The 16,751-nt window shown below is 49.9% G+C and overlaps 1 protein-coding gene across 1 annotated transcript in view; it reads left to right on the plus strand.

Moving 5' to 3' along the window:
- Positions 1 to 15,731, plus strand: part of LOC142906886 (uncharacterized) — a 31,725-nt gene extending 15,994 nt beyond the window's left edge. Inside the window, exon 4 of the mRNA XM_076055606.1 lies at positions 13,285 to 15,731. Coding sequence (XP_075911721.1) covers positions 13,285 to 14,447 — 1,163 coding nt within the window. The 3' untranslated portion in view covers positions 14,448 to 15,731. The remainder of the gene's footprint in view (positions 1 to 13,284) is intronic.
- The last annotated feature ends 1,020 nt before the right edge of the window (positions 15,732 to 16,751 follow it).

Raw genomic sequence — 16,751 nt, forward strand, 5'->3', positions numbered from 1 at the left:
CAGCAAGCTTCTTCACTGCTGGATGACTGCTACACGCTCTTGCTTGGCGGCGCTGACTCGTTGACTCTTTGTTTGTTGGCGGCTGGCCAAGCTTTTTCCGCTGCTGGATGAGCCAAGTCGGCACACGCTTGGCCGCTGGTTGCAGAAGCTCTTGCTTGGTGCGTCGGTCGCGCTACAGCTGGACTCGATGTAGAAATAAGGGTCTTTAAGTGATACTTTGCCTTTCAGCTCTGAATCACGCACGTTGATACATCGTTATTGGGCGAGGCTCGCCATCCTCAGTTGATTGCGGGGCTCGTTGGAGCCAGCCGCTCGTGCCCTCTTCGGCAGCTCGCCTGAGCTAACGACCTGTTGCTGTTGTTCCCTGTTTGAACTGCACTTTTGAAATTATGGTTGGACCGTTATATTAAAAAAAAAATTATCCGCTCTGCGCCGTGGAGGGGCGTGGCCTGTGTGTGTGTGTGTTCGTGTGTGTGTTCGTCAAGCCATCTGCGTTATACAACCCTGGGGGGGAGGAGGGGGCGACCCTCTTTGTAACAACAAGCCATTCCTCGCTAGGGTGTTAAATTCCTTTCTCGTGCTGTGGGGAGAGACAAAGACGGCCGGGGTCTCTTTCTCTCTCTCTCCAACCCTTGAGTGATAGAAAACAGATATCCCTTTTTCACCGTCCTTCCGTGGCAGTCTGGAGATTTCGCAGATAACCTCTCTGCCCTCTCTTGGAGTTTATTATTATATAAATTTATGGCCTTTTTACGATTTCCATCTGTGCTTGCGTGTTTTTGGGTTTGTGTGTTTTTATTCATTATTGTTTTAATTATTTAAAATATATACATTGGCAGATCATATTGTTAATATAAATTTTGGAAAAGACACATCTATCCAACATCCTGCACCGGCCTGCACGTGGACATGAGTCTGTCGGTAGGGGGCGATCATTGACGCGCCACCTCCGTTGTGTAGTTTCTGGATAATGTTTGGAATTACCCCAATTTTGACCGTGACACCAACATGCAATGACCTGTGCGTTGTGAATGACACAACTCTATGGTTTTTCATCTGCCGTGAAGCAGACTGCGCATATTGTGGTGAATGTTACTGGGGTAGCCAGGTGTGTCTGTCAGATTTGAACCTTGAACCTCTGCAATAAATAGCAAATGTGCTACCATATTCTTGGTTCTTTCGGTTGGCGCCGATGATGGCAGCCTCGGCCTGTTGGTGCGCCCTGTTTTGTCCGGTTTTGTCTTGTTTTGCTTGATCACCCGTGCTGGTGATAGAGGCCTGATGTTCAGCACACCCGTGCTAGTGAGAGAGGCCTGCTGTTCAGCACACCAGTGCTGGTGAGAGAGACCTGCTGTTCATCACATTGGTCCTGGTGAGAGGGGCCTGCTGTTCAGCACACCTGTGCTGGTGAGAGGGGCCTGCTGTTCATCACACCCGTGCTGGTGAGAGGGGCCTGCTGTTCAGCACACCTGTGTTGGGGAGAGAGTGCTGCTGTTCAGCACACCTGTGTTGGTGAGAGGGGCCTGCTGTTCAGCACACCCGTGCTGGTGAGAGGGGCCTGCTGTTCAGCACACCTGTGCTGGTGAGAGGGGCCTGCTGTTCAGCACACCCGCGCTGGTGAGAGAGGCCTGCTGTTTAGCACACCTGTGCTGGTGAGAGGGGCCTGCTGTTCAGCACACCTGTGCTGGTGAGAGGGGCCTGCTGTTCAGCACACCTGTGCTGGTGAGAGGGGCCTGCTGTTCAGCACACCTGTGCTGGTGAGAGGGGCCTGATGTTCAGCATACCTGTGTTGGTGAGAGGGGCCTGATGTTCAGCACACCTGTGCTGGTGAGAGGGGCCTGCTGTTCAGTACACCTGTGCTGGTGAGAGGGGCCTGCTGTTCATCACATCGGTGCTGGTGAGAGGGGCCTGCTGTTCAGCACACCCATGTTGGTGAGAGATGCCTGCTCTTCATCACACCCGTGCTGGTGAGAGGGGCCTGCTGTTCAGCACACCTGTGCTCGTGCTGGTGAGAGGGGCCTGCTGTTCAGCACACCTGTGCTGGTGAGAGGGGCCTGCTGTTCAGCACACCCGTGCTGGTGAGAGAGGCCTGCTGTTCAGCACGCTCATGCTGTTCATAATAACGTTTTTTGGGTTAGATCGCGTTTATTTATAAATGTGTCGTAACCCTCCACCACCCGACACGGCCAATCAGCAAAAAAAGTGTCACGTTGACAAAAGACGAATAATTCACTACTTTAGCCCACCGGTGTGTTGAAGAGCGAATCCACATTTACAGTTTGAGTACGACGTTTCGCTGGTAAATACATCCAGCATCATCGGGCAATTCGCCAGAATGGTAAAGCCCTCGCTTGCTCCCGGTTTTATATAGAGCAGCAGGGTGACGTCATCACTTAACTCATATCAGGTGCAGTGATTAGAGGCGGAGGGGGGGGGTATTGCAATTATATAATCGATTAGTAATCAGTCATTGGTTATGATTAGTAATGAGTTGTAGATTAGTAATTCTTTAAATCAAAATGTAATGTGTATTATTTAATAATACGCTTCCAGGCCGCACTAAGCCGGTAGCTGTCAGAGCGATTAAAGTTATTCTTGTTCCTCTCAATTTCAATGGATTCTCTAATTAGTCTTTGCCAGTAATAATTAGTTTTACACACCACTGCAACATTGTCAAAATCAATTGAGTGTCCTTGTTGACAAGCATGTTCTGCCACTGCCGACAGTTGTGTTTGAGATAATTTAATATTTCTCTGATGTTCTTTTAGTCTTACACTGATGTTACGTCCCGTCTGCCCAATGTAGCAGCTGCCACATGAACAATTAATCCGATATACACCTTCTGTTGATAGTTTAGGTAATGCGTCTTTAGTGCAAGATACTAGTTTTTGAATTTTGTGTACTGTACCAAATCTTACTGTGATGTTTTGCTTTTGCAAAACACGGGCTAATTTGTCAGTTACTCCTGAGATATATGGAATTTTTATTGTTTTAACAATCTGGTCGCTTTCAGCAGTATTGCTTTGCGATCATGATTTGGCATTCAGTGCTCTGTTAATTTGAGCATTATTGTAGCCATTCTGTCGTAGTGCGTCTTTAACGTGTTTAATCTCTCTCACTAGACTCTCACCATCTGACACTGTTTTTGCCCGATGTATGAGCGTCTTGATAAGAGAGGATTTCTGAGCTGGATGATGATGTGATTCTGCATTCAGATAGGCATCAGTGTGCGTTTGCTTTCTGTAAACGCTGTGTTATTTTACCGTTTAGGCCATGTCCAAGCAAAATATCTAGGAATGGGAGTGTGTTATTCACCTCCATGTAAATGTGGATTCGTTCTTCAACACACCAGTGGGCTAAAGTAGTGAATTATTTGTCTTTTGTCAACGTGACACTTTTTTTGCTGATTGGCCGTGTCGGGTGGTGGAGGGTTACGACACATTTATAAATAAACGCGATCTAACCCAAAAAACCGTTATTATGAATAATATTGGTCGCGAAAGCCTACGTGTTAAACTGACGCTCATGCTGGTAAGAGAGGCCTGCTGTTCAGCACGCTCGTGCTGATGAGAGAGGCCTGCTGTTCAGCACACCTGTGCTTGTGAGAGGGGCCTGCTGTTCAGCACACCCGTGCTGGTGAAAGAGGCCTGCTGTTCAGCACACCTGTGCTGGTGAGTGGGGACTGCTGTTCAGCACATCCGTGCTGGTGAGAGGGGCCTGCTGCTCAGCACACCCGTGCTGGTGAGTGGGGACTGCTGTTCAGCACACCTGTGCTGGTGAGAGGGGCCTGCTGCTCAGCACACCCGTGCTGGTGAGAGGGGACTGCTGTTCAGCACCCCCGTGCTGGTGAGAGGGGCCTGCTGTTCAGCACACCCGTGTTGGTGAGAGAGGCCTGCTGTTCAGCACACCCGTTCTGGTGAGAGGGGCCTGCTGTTCATCACACCCATGCTGGTGAGAGGAGCCAGCTGTTCAGCACACCTGTGCTGGTGAGAGGGGCCTGCTGTTCAGCACACCCGTGCTGGTGAGAGAGGCCTGCTGTTCAGCACACCCGTGCTTGTGAGAGGGGCGTGCTGTTCAGCACACCTGTGTTGGTGAGAAAGGCCTGCTGTTCAGCACATCTGTGCTGGTGAGAGGGGCCTGCTGTTCAGCACACCTGTGTTGGTGAGAAAGGCCTGCTGTTCAGCACACCTGTGCTGGTGAGAGATGCCTGCTGTTCAGCACACCTGTGCTGATAAGAGGGGCCTGCTGTTCAGCACAACCGTGCTGGTGAGAGAGGCCTGCTGTTCAGCACACCCTTGCTGGTGAGAGGGGTCTGCTGTTCATCACATCCGTGCTGGTGAGAGATGCCTGCTGTTCAGCACACCCGTGCTGGTGAGAGGGGCCTGCTGTTCATCACACCCATGCTGGTGAGAGAGGCCTGCTGTTCATCACACCCATGCTGGTGAGAGAGGCCTGCTGTTCATCACACCCATGCTGGTGAGAGAGGCCTGCTGTTCATCACACCCATGCTGGTGAGACAGGCCTGATGTTCATCACACCCATGCTGGTGAGAGAGGCCTGATGTTCAGCACATCCGTGCTGGTAAGAGGGGCCTGCTGTTCAGCACGACCCAATTGGTGCTCGACCAGGTGATGCCAGAAGGCGTACAGCTCAAAGACAATGCACTATCAAAGTAATGAGGGCTCGGGGTGGACCAATTAGTTTCAAGGACAATGCATATATTGTCATAGTATGTTTTTTGTTTGCATTTTGACTGCAGGTATTGTGGTTAATGCAGACATGAACCCTCGTAAAAAGGTTTCAGTTTTGTTGCCAGAAAAAAGGGGAAAAACCCTATTATTACATTTTGGTACTGGCAAAGGAGGTCTAATGATGAAGAGACAAACTTTTAAACATAAGGGAAACAACTCCTGTGGATTTATTTCCCACTTTTCTGCTTCCAGCGGCAGAATTTGTGGGCATTCTAGTCATAGCCGCGCTAGGCTTTGCTCAAGCAGTGAAACGCCGCCGAAGGGGTAAACGGTCGGGGGCTCTTGTATGGCTACGCAGACGCGGGATCCGAACAGTGCTTCCGAACTTTTTCCTCTCCAACGTAATGCACTGTGCAACAAAATGAACGAACTTCAGCTACTGATGGTGAAAAACAGAGACTTTCTTTCACCTTCTGTTTTGTGCTTCACGGAGACATGGCTGTGTGATTTCATTCCGGACACTGCGCTACAACTGGCAGGATTCCATCTTGTAAGATCGGATCGTGACATAGCACTCTCCGGCAAGACGAAAGGCGGTGGTATTTGTTTTTACATTAACAGTGGCTGGTGTGTAGATGTCACAGTGATTCTGCAACATTGTTCTCCGCTCCTTGAATCATTTTTTTATAAACTGTAAACCTTTCTACTCGCCTCGCGAGTTCGCGTCGCTCATTTTGGTCGAAGTTTACTTGCCGCCGGGTCCTCAGGTTAAAGAGGCCCAACGCATGCTCGCCGACCAGATTCTGAGTGTGGAGCGAGCAAATCCAGATTCGCTGGTTATCGTACTTGGGGACTTTAACAAAGGTAATCTCTGCCACGAACTCCCCAAATACATACAATTCATTAAATGCCCTACCAGAGAAGGGAACACTCTGAATCACTGCTACACTACAGTCAGTAGAGCCTACCGCGCCGTCCCCCGAGCAGCACTGTGACACTGACCATGCCATGGTTCTCCTGATTCCTGCATACAGGCAGAAACTAAAGCTCTGTAAACCTGCTGTGAGGACATCTAAACAGTGGACCAGTGAGGCTGTGGAGGATTTGCGGGCGTGCTTGGACTATACTGACTGGGATATGTTCACGACTGCTACCAATAGTCTGGATGAACTCACAGAGGCTGTTGACGTCGTACATCAGCTTCTGTGAGGACTGCTGTATTCCAACACGTGTCAGGGTGAACTTCAAAAACAACAATCCCTGATTCTCAGCAAAGCTCAGAAGGTTGAGGTTGGAGAAGGAGGAAGCGTTTGGAGTGGGGAGAGAGACAGATTCAAGGAGTCAAAGAACAGGTTTAGCAAGGCGGTGAGAGAGACTAAACGACTGTACTCAGAGAGACTAAAACACCATTTCTGTGCTAACGACTCTGTCTCTGTCTGGAGAGGGCTCAGGCAGATCACCAACTACAAGCCCAGAGCCCCCCACACCACTAACGACTCCCGCTTGGCCAACGACCTGAACGAGTTCAACTGCAGATTTGAAAGACAATTGGACTGTCCTGAACTACCCCTTCCCACCCAAGAGGCCCCATCCCCCACCGTTACTACAGAGACGACCCTCTCCTTTCAGGAGGGAGAAGTTAATAGACTTTTCAAGAGGCAGAACCCACGCAAAGCAGCTGGGCTGGACTCTGTCTCTGCAGCCACCCTCAGGCACTGTGCTGACCAGCTGTCTCCGGTGTTCACCAACATCTTTAACACCTCCCTGGAGACATGCCATGTACCAGCCTGTCTCAAGTTCTCCACCATCATCCCTGTGCCCAAAAAGCTAAGGCCAACAGGACTAAATGATTATAGACCGGTCGCCATTACCTCTATGGTAATGAAGTCTTTTGAGCGCCTGGTCCTGGCACACCTCAAAGCCATCACAGACCCTCTCCTGGACCCCCTTCAGTTTGCCTACAGAGCCAACAGGTCTGTGTTAACATGGCCCTCCACTTCACCCTACAGCATTTGGACTTCCCAGCATCCTACGCCAGGATCCTGTTTGTGGACTTCAGCTCTGCCTTCAACACCATCATCCCTGCTGCCCTGCTTCAGGACAAGCTCTTCCAGCTGAACGTGCCCGACTCCACCTGCAGGAGGATCACAGACTTCCTGTGTGACAGGAAGCAGCGTGTTAAGCCGGGAACACAAGTCTCTGACTCCAGGTCCATCAGCACCGGAACTCCTCAGGGCTGCCTCCTTTCCCCACTGCTCTTCTCCCTGTACACCAACAGCTGCACCTCCAATCATCTGTCTGTCAAACTCTTGAAGTTTGTGGACGACACCACCCTCATTGGGCTGATCTCTGGTGGGGATGAGTCTGACTATAGGTGGGAAGCTGATATCCTGGTGACCTGGTGTAGCCAGAACAACTTAGAGCTAAATGCTCTAAAGACAGTTGAGATGGTTGTGGACTTTAGGAAAAATACAGCCCCACTCACCCCCATCACCCTGTGCGACTCCCCAGTCAAAACTGTGAAGTTGTTCAGCTTCCTGGGCACTATTCTCTCCCGGGACCTCAAGTGGGAACTGAACATAAGCTCCCTCACCAAGAGAGCTCAACAGAGGATGTACTTCCTACGGCAGCTGAAGAAATTCAACCTGCCAAAGACAATGATGGTGCACTTCTATACAGCAATCATTGAATCCATCCTCACCTCCTCCGTAACCGTCTGGTACGCTGCTGCCACTATCAAGGACAAGAGCAGACTGCAGCGTATCATCCACAGTCCCGTCGCTCCAGAAGGACTCTGGCCCAATTCTCCCTCCTGCCCCCCTTATGCCCCCAACGCCCGTTAACCCCCTGGTCATATGACGTAATTCTGAACATGCAATCGAATCCTCTTTTCGGCCGTTTTGAGCGCTCTGGCCGTTGGGGGGGGGGGGGTCGTGTCATCCCCCCCCCTTCCCATTGTCTCTGTGCCTGCGTTCCTCGCCGGTGACTCACCGATAATCCCCTCGCTCCCACTTAAGTCAATTCTTATCTGCCTGGGGGCTTTTCCCTCCCACCCCACTGGTTACCCTGCCGCTAGGTACTGGCTGAAGGTCCCATCCCCCCGTGATGTGTACGCTTCATCGCGGCCGGCCTGTAAGGCTCTACGCCCCCTTTTTGGGGGGGCCACCATGTAATCCGGTCTGGGGGGCTCAGCCAATTTCCTGGTCCGGGGAAACCGTGGAACGTCCCTGCTAGTGGAGTTCTCGGGTGAAAACCCATCGTACCAGGTGATCCCTCCTCGAGACCCTACGGGGGTGCATGCGAGTGTTTAGTGGGGCGTGCATTCATGGGGTGGGTGTGGGGGGGGCACATGGAGGGGGTAGCGCCGATCGAGCTGCTCCGCTGCGGTGGCACCACACAATCTACCAACCCTCGAGGACCTGCACACCTCGAGGAGCATGAGGCGAGCGAGGAAGATTTGTGGCCGATTCCTCCCACCCTGGACACTTCTCTGTTCCAGCTACTCAACTCCGACAGAAGGCTGCGGCCCATCAGGACCAAAACCACACGCCACAAAAACAGTTTCTTCCCATCCGCTGCTGGCCTCTTCAACAAGGCCAAGGGCTTACACTGACTTTAACATTTTATCTACAAAATGACACCTTGCCATATTTACACTATGTTACCCTATTTGTATTTTTAGATTGTATCTCATAGCTAATTTATATTCAATATTTATTCAAAATTTTACATACGTTAGCCCCTTAGTGTTAGTTAGACGTTGTACCTTTAGTATAGTTAGACTTGTATACCACTTATTTAAGATTCCTATATGTTGAATGTAAATTCCTTGTCTGTACGAACTTTCATGGCGAATAAAACCCTTTCTGATTTAAACCCTTTCTGATTAAAGTCATGTAAATAGAAAACAAAAATAAAGAAAAATGTGGTTATTTTTATTATTTAAATTGTCATTTCAGTTCATTATTTTCTTTTGAGTAACATGTTTTTTAATCTACCAGACTTTACCGAAAGAAGCAAGAATATTAATTCCTGCAGTCACAAAAGTTTAAAGTCAAAATAGAATGCGCCACCACTCGGCTCGCCTCAATCTGCGTGGGGGCTTGGCCCCCCCTCACACACACAAAGTGTGTACACACACACAGTGTACACACACAGTGTACACACACACACAGTGTACACACAGTGTACACACACAGTTTTCAAACACACAGTGTGCACACACACAGTGTACACAGTGTACACACACACACAGTGTACACACAGTGTACACACAGTGTACACACAGTGTACACACACACTGTCTACACACACACAGTGTACACACACAGTGTACACACACACAGTGTACACACACACACCGTGTACACACAGTGTGTACACACACAGTGTACACACAGTGTGTACACAGTGTACACACACACCGTGTGTACACACACAGTGTACACACACATACAGTGTACACACATACAGTGTACACATAGTGTACACACACACAGTGTACACACACAGTGTACACACACAGTGTACACATACACAATGTGTACACACACAGTGTACAGACACACACACACTGTGTGTGTACACACACACACACACAGTGTACACACACACAGTGTACACACACACAGTGTACACACAGTGTTCACGTATACACACACACACGCAGTGTGCGCGCGCACACACGCAGTGTGCGCGCGCGCACACACGCAGTGTGCGCGCGCGCACACACGCAGTGTGCGCGCGCGCGCACACACGCAGTGTGTGCGCGCACGCACACAATAATGTCCACGTTGTTGCTCAGCTCACACACCCAAGGGGCCTCTGATCAAGTGAGGGAGCAATGGAAAATGAATCTAAACTTAAACTCCAACCCCGCTCTGTGACGTCACCACTCAGCATTACCTCATCGGCGTGAAACGCCAGGGGGAAGTGTACCTCGCTAGTGATGTCATGTCACTAAGGTATTCACCCCACCCTGTCCAAGGCTCCTTTGAGCGTGACGTCAACTCTGCCTGGGTCTTTCTGTTCAAGTGACGTCATGTCACCTCATACTGCCGCGTGACGTCACGAGATAACAGGAAGCTGCTGCTCCGCCGTGCACTGAAATCTGAGGTGAGAAATTCTCATCGCGGTTGTGGTGGTTGTGGTGGTGGTTGTGGTGGTTTTTGTGGTGGTGGTTGTGGTGGTTGTGGTTGTTGTGGTGGTTGTTGTGGTGGTGGTTGTGGTGGTTGTTGTGGTGGTTGTTGTGGTGGTTGTTGTGGTGGTTGTGGTTGTTGTGGTGGTTGTTGTGGTGGTTGTGGTGGTTGTTGTGGTGGTTGTTGTGGTGGTGGTGGTTGTGGTGGTGGTTGTTGTGGGGGTGGTTGTTGTGGTTGTGGTGGTGTTTGTGGTGGTTGTTGTAGTGGTGGTGGTTGTGGTGGTTGTTGTGGTGGTTGTAGTGGTGGTTGTGGTGGTGGTGGTTGTTGTGTTGGTTGTTTGTTGGTTGTTGTGATGGTTGTTGTGGTGGTGGATGTGGTGGTGGTGGTGGTGGTGGTTGTGGTGGTGCTTGTGGTGGTGGTGGTGGTGGGTGGGTGGTTGTAGTGGTGGTTGTGGTAGTGGTTGTTGTGGTGGTTGTGGTGGTGGTTGTGGTGATGGGTGTGGTGGTGTTTGTGGTGGTGGGTGTGGTGGTTGTGGTTGTGGGGGTGGTTGTGGTGGTTGTGGTGGTGGTGGTTGTTGTTTACCGGGGTAGAGCCTCGCTCTCTCTCTCAGGGATGTCAATTGAGTAGCAGGGAGCATGGAAGCGATGTCCAGGTTGGAACTTTACAGCACGGGGCCTAGCCACGCGGGGCGTTGCCTCCTGCCCTCGCCTGAACGCGTTTGCTTCAATTCTCTCACTTAAGTTTAATGTGTCTTCACTCGGCTCGCCACTTTGTCACTTTGTTTGATTTTTAAATATTCACGCAGTTTTAATTTCATTATTTTTTACCAGGCCATGCCCGCTTGAGCTGCTTTACCGCTTTTGTTTTCAAAAGCGATCTGCCCACAACACAAGGTGAGGCTCATCAACAGCGTGGCGGTGTTCACTCTAGACGCGCGGCGGTGTTCACTCTGGGCGCGTGGCGGTGTTCACTCTGGGCGCGTGGCGGTGTTCACTCTGGGCCAGCGGCGGTGTTCACTCTGGGCGCGTGGCGGTGTTCACTCTGGGCGCGTGGCGGTGTTCACTCTGGGCCAGCGGCGGTGTTCACTCTAGACGCGTGGCGGTGTTCACTCTGGGCATGTGGCGGTGTTCACTCTAGACGCGCGGCGGTGTTCACTCTGGGCGCGTGGCGGTGTTCACTCTAGACGCGTGGCGGTGTTCACTCTGGGCGCGCGGCGGTGTTCACTCTGGGCGCGTGGTGGTGTTCACTCTAAACGCGTGGCGGTGTTCACTCTAGACGCGTGGCGGTGTTCACTCTAGACGCGTGGTGGTGTTCACTCTGGGTGCCTTGCGGTGTTCACTCTGGGCGCGTGGCGGTGTTCACTTTGGGCGCGTGGCGGTGTTCACTCTGGGCGCGTGGCGGTGTTCACTCTAGACGCGTGGCGGTGTTCACTCTGGGCACGTGGCGGTGTTCACTCTGGACGCGTGGTGGTGTTCACTCTGAACGCGTGGCGGTGTTCACTCTGGACGCGTGGTGGTGTTCACTCTAGACGTGTGGCGGTGTTCACTCTGGGCACGTGGTGGTGTTCACTCTAGACGCGTGACGGTGTTCACTCTGGGCACGTGGCGGTGTTCACTCTGGACGCGTGGTGGTGTTCACTCTGAACGCGTGGCGGTGTTCACTCTGGACGCGTGGCGGTGTTCACTCTGGACGAGTGGCAGTGTTCCCTCTTGACGCACGGCGGTGTTCACTCTGGGCGCGCAGCCGTGTTCACTCCGGGCGCGTGGCGGTGTTCACTCTGGGCACACGGCGGTGTTCACTCTACTTGGTGGAGTGAGGAAGCATGAATTCTGAGCAGGTGAAGGTGGCCAGGCGTGGGTCTGGACACACCACCAACTGTGAACTATGCCAGTGTGTGACAGTGGTGGAGCCAGTGGGGGTGGGGTGGCACGTGCCCCTCCAACGGTCCGATCGAAATCCCTAATTTCGATCGGACCGTTGGGGTTTATTAATAACTAGCTTCACTACCCGACATCGCCCGGAACTTGGATTCTTGTCTTGGATAAATTTCAAATTTCATATTCCCTTATCTTTGTTGCAGGTTGATGCCACACACTGCATGGTCATTTCCCCCACCCCCCCCCCCCCCCCCCCAAATACAAAAGTATATTTTAATACTTTTTGCATTGTGTCCTGTCTGGAAGCTACCGACATGCCAAATTTCAAGTGTGTAGCATGTCGGGAAGTATGCTGCACATTTCAAACAGACACAAATTCACAAATTTCCATTTTATAAATATAGATAAATCAGCATTTTGCGACCGCCACTGCCACCATGTGGCATATTATTACGTGCCAGGGACTCTATGAGAGGACAACAGTCCGAGGCCATAATTGGCAATAAGTAACGGCAAAGCAGTTACAAGCGACTCAGAATTGTGCGCAGTTGCCTATATAGTACACGACTTCCCTGATGGCAAACACCTTCAGCGAGCGCGATGCCAATCATCCGCGTCCAATAAAAAGCATAGGACAAGTCCTTAGTAACAACTCCTTACCAACAACTCCTTACCAACAACTCCTTAATAACAACTCCTTACTAACAACTCCTTACTAATAACTCCTTACTAACAACTCCTTACTTAATAACAACTCCTTACTAGCAACTCCTTACTTACTAACAACTCCTTACTAACAACTCCCTACTTACTAACAACTCCTATCATTTTTAATTGCTGGAGGGGTTACCCCTCCCTGCCTGAAAATCCTGGCTCCACCTCTGAGTGTGTGACAGTGTCAAGTTTGTATTTGCAGTAAAGTCTATTAACTCTATTGTGCACGAAGGTTATATCAAAACGGTAGTTTATTTTTATTTTCCTCTGGAACTCATTGTAAGAATGGAGTCGGGAAGTTATCACAGCACACGTGCAGCTGAAGTTGGAACTGTTCATCCCAGCATTCAAGGACATCTGTGCCTGGCTTCACACCTCTAAGTTGCGATTGAACATTTATTTATGCATTTCTGCATAGCACAAATAGTATTATTTTCCACACCCTTTGCTATGTTAGCTGAATTTAGCTTTCATAAATATTCCTTTTGAAGCCAGACAGCTGAAATTGTGTGCTCGGAGTTTTGGATTAACATTCATTTTGAAGATACGAGGGCTTCCAGGCACGTTTATGACATTTGCCCTCTCATTGTGTGCCATAACAGCCCGTGTGATGAATTTGGGACACGTTTCCACTATATCATGCATATATGAATAAGTATAGACATGTAAGTCGTGTTATTGTGTATATATGCATTTCTCTGTGCATCGATACTGACGTGTAGATGGTGTGGATATTATTTTTTTCTGTCTGCAGCTGTCACTTCCTCTGCAGAATTTGTCTGATGGAGCAAAGGCACTCGGCACGGCTCGGTGCAAAAAGGCAACAATGCGACCGGCGTGCGAACAGCACGGATCGTTCTGCACATTTGACACAGCACCAGAGAACTCACACAGGAGAGAACCCCTTCAACTGCAGTGTGTGTGGGATGGTGTTTATACATTCATCTACTCTTGTAATACACCAGCGAACACACACGGGAGAGAAACCCTTCAAATGCAGTGTGTGTGGGAAGGGGTTTGCACAGTCACCACATCTTCAAAGACACCAGAGAACACACACAGGAGAGAAACCCTTCAAGTGCAGTGTGTGTGGTAAGGCGTTTGCACTTTCATTTACACTTGTAACACACCAGAGAACACACACAGGAGAGAAACCCTTCAAGTGCAGTGTGTGTGGGAAGGCGTTTGCACTTTCATTTACACTTGTAACACACCAGAGAACACACACAGGAGAGAAACCCTTCAAGTGCAGTGTGTGTGGGAAGGCCTTTGCACATTCATCTGCTCTTGTAACACACCAGAGAACACACACAGGAGAGAAACCCTTCAAGTGCATTGTGTGTGGGACGGCATTTTCAGATTCATCTACTCTTAAAAAACACCAGAGAACACACACGGGAGATAAACCCTTCAAGTGCAGTGTGTGTGGGAAGGCGTTTGCACTTTCATCTACTCTTGTAAAACACCAGAGAACACACACAGGAGATAAACCCTTCAAGTGCAGTGTGTGTGGGAAGGCGTGTGCACAGTCATCTGCTCTTGTAACACACCAGAGAACTCACACAGGAGAGAAACCCTTCAAGTGCAGTGTGTGTGGGAAAGCGTTTGCACGTTCAACACATCTTCAAATACACCAGAGAACTCAAAAGCATCTGAAGATCCACAAGGAGTGGAGTCTGAAATCAGCTTGTGAAAGTCAAAGTGCCGCAATGAGCCCATCCCTCATGAAACAAGAACCGGAAGAAAATCCCAGCTTGGACACTTTTAAAGGTATCGAGGTGAAATATGAAGAGGTGAAGGTGAAATGTGAAGAAGTGATGGTGAAGAGCGAAGAAGTGAGTGTAAAATGTGAAGATGAAGATTCAACTCCAAAATCGGACCTTCACATCGATGGAGGCAACGTGAAGCAGGAGGAGAATTCTGACAGCGAGGCAGAGCGAGGCAACTCCCAGCAGTTTGTGGAAGTGGAGGTGTGGGTGGACTTCCTAGACAATACAAAGTCAAATGGAGACCCGGTAGATGTGTAAGCTTGAGACAATGTCGCTCCAATAGATGCACCTTTGGCACAGACCTTTAATGACAAGAATGAAGTTGAACACTCAATTGCGAGTTTCAACCTGCAGGGTAAGAGCAGCCAGTCTTTGTGGACCTGTGGGTTGGGTAGATCTCTAACCAGGAGCGAGAGCCAAGAAGCTCCCAAGCGTTGACTATGTTATAATTGCAATTATATGGTGTTTGCTTAATCACCTCTGGCAATTCGGAGTTTTGTATCGTTTCTCATCTCAAACACTCGAAGAGCACCCCCAAGTAGCAGCTGCCCCTGTGTGGCACAAGGTGGTGGCCCTGCACCGGCCTGCATGTGGACAAGAGCCTGTCAGTATGGGGCGCTGGTTGATGTGTCATCTCAGTTGTGTAGTTAGTAGGTAATGTTTAGAATTTGCTCAATTTTGACCCAGACGCCAGCATGCAATGGCCTACTCGTTTTGATTGGCGCAATAGTATGTTGTACATACACTGTTAAGCAGACGGTACGTATGTTTTAAAATAGCTTCTTGTTAGTACGATGTAACCTGATGCAGTATATTTAACTGCAGTAATTCAATTTTGTTAATATGCCTGTCAGTTTAGAATGAATACTTTTCTGATTGTGTGCGTATATGTAACATTTTGTCTTTAAGGGTGAAACATTGAATAAGTGATGTTAGGACAAATTGTGTGTTTTGGAAGTAACCTGTACAGATAGCTCAGGTGAGACTCATTGTTCTTGTGATGAAGGTCAAAGGGTATTTTTGTGTTTTCAGGAAGCTTCTCCCTCTGGAGCTAGTCATTGTCTTTGAAATAGGGAGCACACTCGAATTATTAATCAGTTACACGTAGAGGAGATACATTCTCTACAACACGAATTATAATTTAGTATTACGTGTTGACGTAGATTTTGTCTAACTAGGTCTAGAAATGCTCCTTGCTGATTAACGTCTGGATGTTCACAACCAAGGGTTGAAGCAAGCCTGACCGCCTGCGCCGCCCCTCACAACCATTTACGGCCTGGGGCCAAGAAAGTCACAAAGAAAACTGCACACGAACGACGCCTCCACGCAAGCACCTGATGCTCCGTTTTGAAGTTTTAAAATGAAACAGTTTTAATTTGATTATGTTTTGAATTCGATAATTGTATTTCTTCATTAAAAGCTTATCTCATTTTACATCTGGAACACTTATTTGAAAACGACATTTGGTATGAATTTTCTCTCGTCATTAATTATTATTTTTTAATTAGATAATTGTATTCATTAAAAGCTTATCTCATTTTACATCTGGAAGACTTATTTCGTGTGAATTTTCTCTCGTCATTAAGTAGATGGCCTTGCCGGGGGTTTGGTTCGATGCGGACTTTCACCTGGTTGGGATCGCGGGATCCAGATGAGGCGACACAGAGCTGGCCGTGCGAGAAGACCGCCGTCCGCAGATCGATTACAACGCGATCGAACATCTGTCCCTGCGCCTCCGTCGTTCATGCAGGGGACGCGTAGGTCTGCAGCGCCCCCTGCATGAATATGACGGAACGTGCAGCGTTAGTCACGAAGTTGTGCGTAAGCGCCACAACAAGGCGCTCTAAGCTGACCTGCCACCACGTTCACGGGTCAACAGGGGGCAGCCGAGAGAGCGAGGTGCGTAGGGGTCGATGAAAGTAAACCCCTGCCCCCCCTCCCCGTGACCGGAGACTACCACACCTGACCCTCCACCCGTCCCTAAGGCCCCTTAAGATAAGACCTTCCAGAAGGTTCTGGGAGGGGGGGGGTTCAGGAGGGGAGGGGTGACCCCGACCTGGGGTTAAAAGCCCGGCCCCCTGGACCGGCCGGGCAGTGTTCACCAACTCAAGCCTGAAGACATCCGAAGACCTGAAGACTGGACCAGCACCCAGGGACCCTCAACCGAGGCTCTTGTTAGAGCCGGGTTGTAGCGGACCAGAGGTGAGCTCCCGTACCCTGTCTGGGACGGGTCGTCCAGTCTTCCTTTAACGCCGGGCTAAGGGACCTGTGGGTAGCAGAGCCCGGAGTGTGCAGGCTGCCATAGAAGGGAGGCTGTCACTCCCGGAGGCTATCGGGTGGAAGGGGCCGTACCCCTTCGTGTTACAGTAGTGTGAAGAGCCGAGTTCGAAAGAGTTATAATAAACGCGTTGCCTCAACCAGACGTCTCCGTGTGGTTAGTTAAGGACACAACGCTTATATAAAAGAGAATAGCCAGTGCGTTTTCAAAGTACCTTCTTTTTAGAGAAATAAATTTCGCGTGAGCCCACCGCATTAAAACAATGCTCAGCTGAGCGGGGCGAG

The sequence above is a fragment of the Petromyzon marinus genome, chromosome 71 (assembly GCF_048934315.1).
Source record: "Petromyzon marinus isolate PM22_M1 ecotype Great Lakes invasive population chromosome 71, UKy_Petmar_22M1.pri1.0, whole genome shotgun sequence".
In the NCBI taxonomy this organism is placed as follows: domain Eukaryota; kingdom Metazoa; phylum Chordata; class Hyperoartia; order Petromyzontiformes; family Petromyzontidae; genus Petromyzon; species Petromyzon marinus.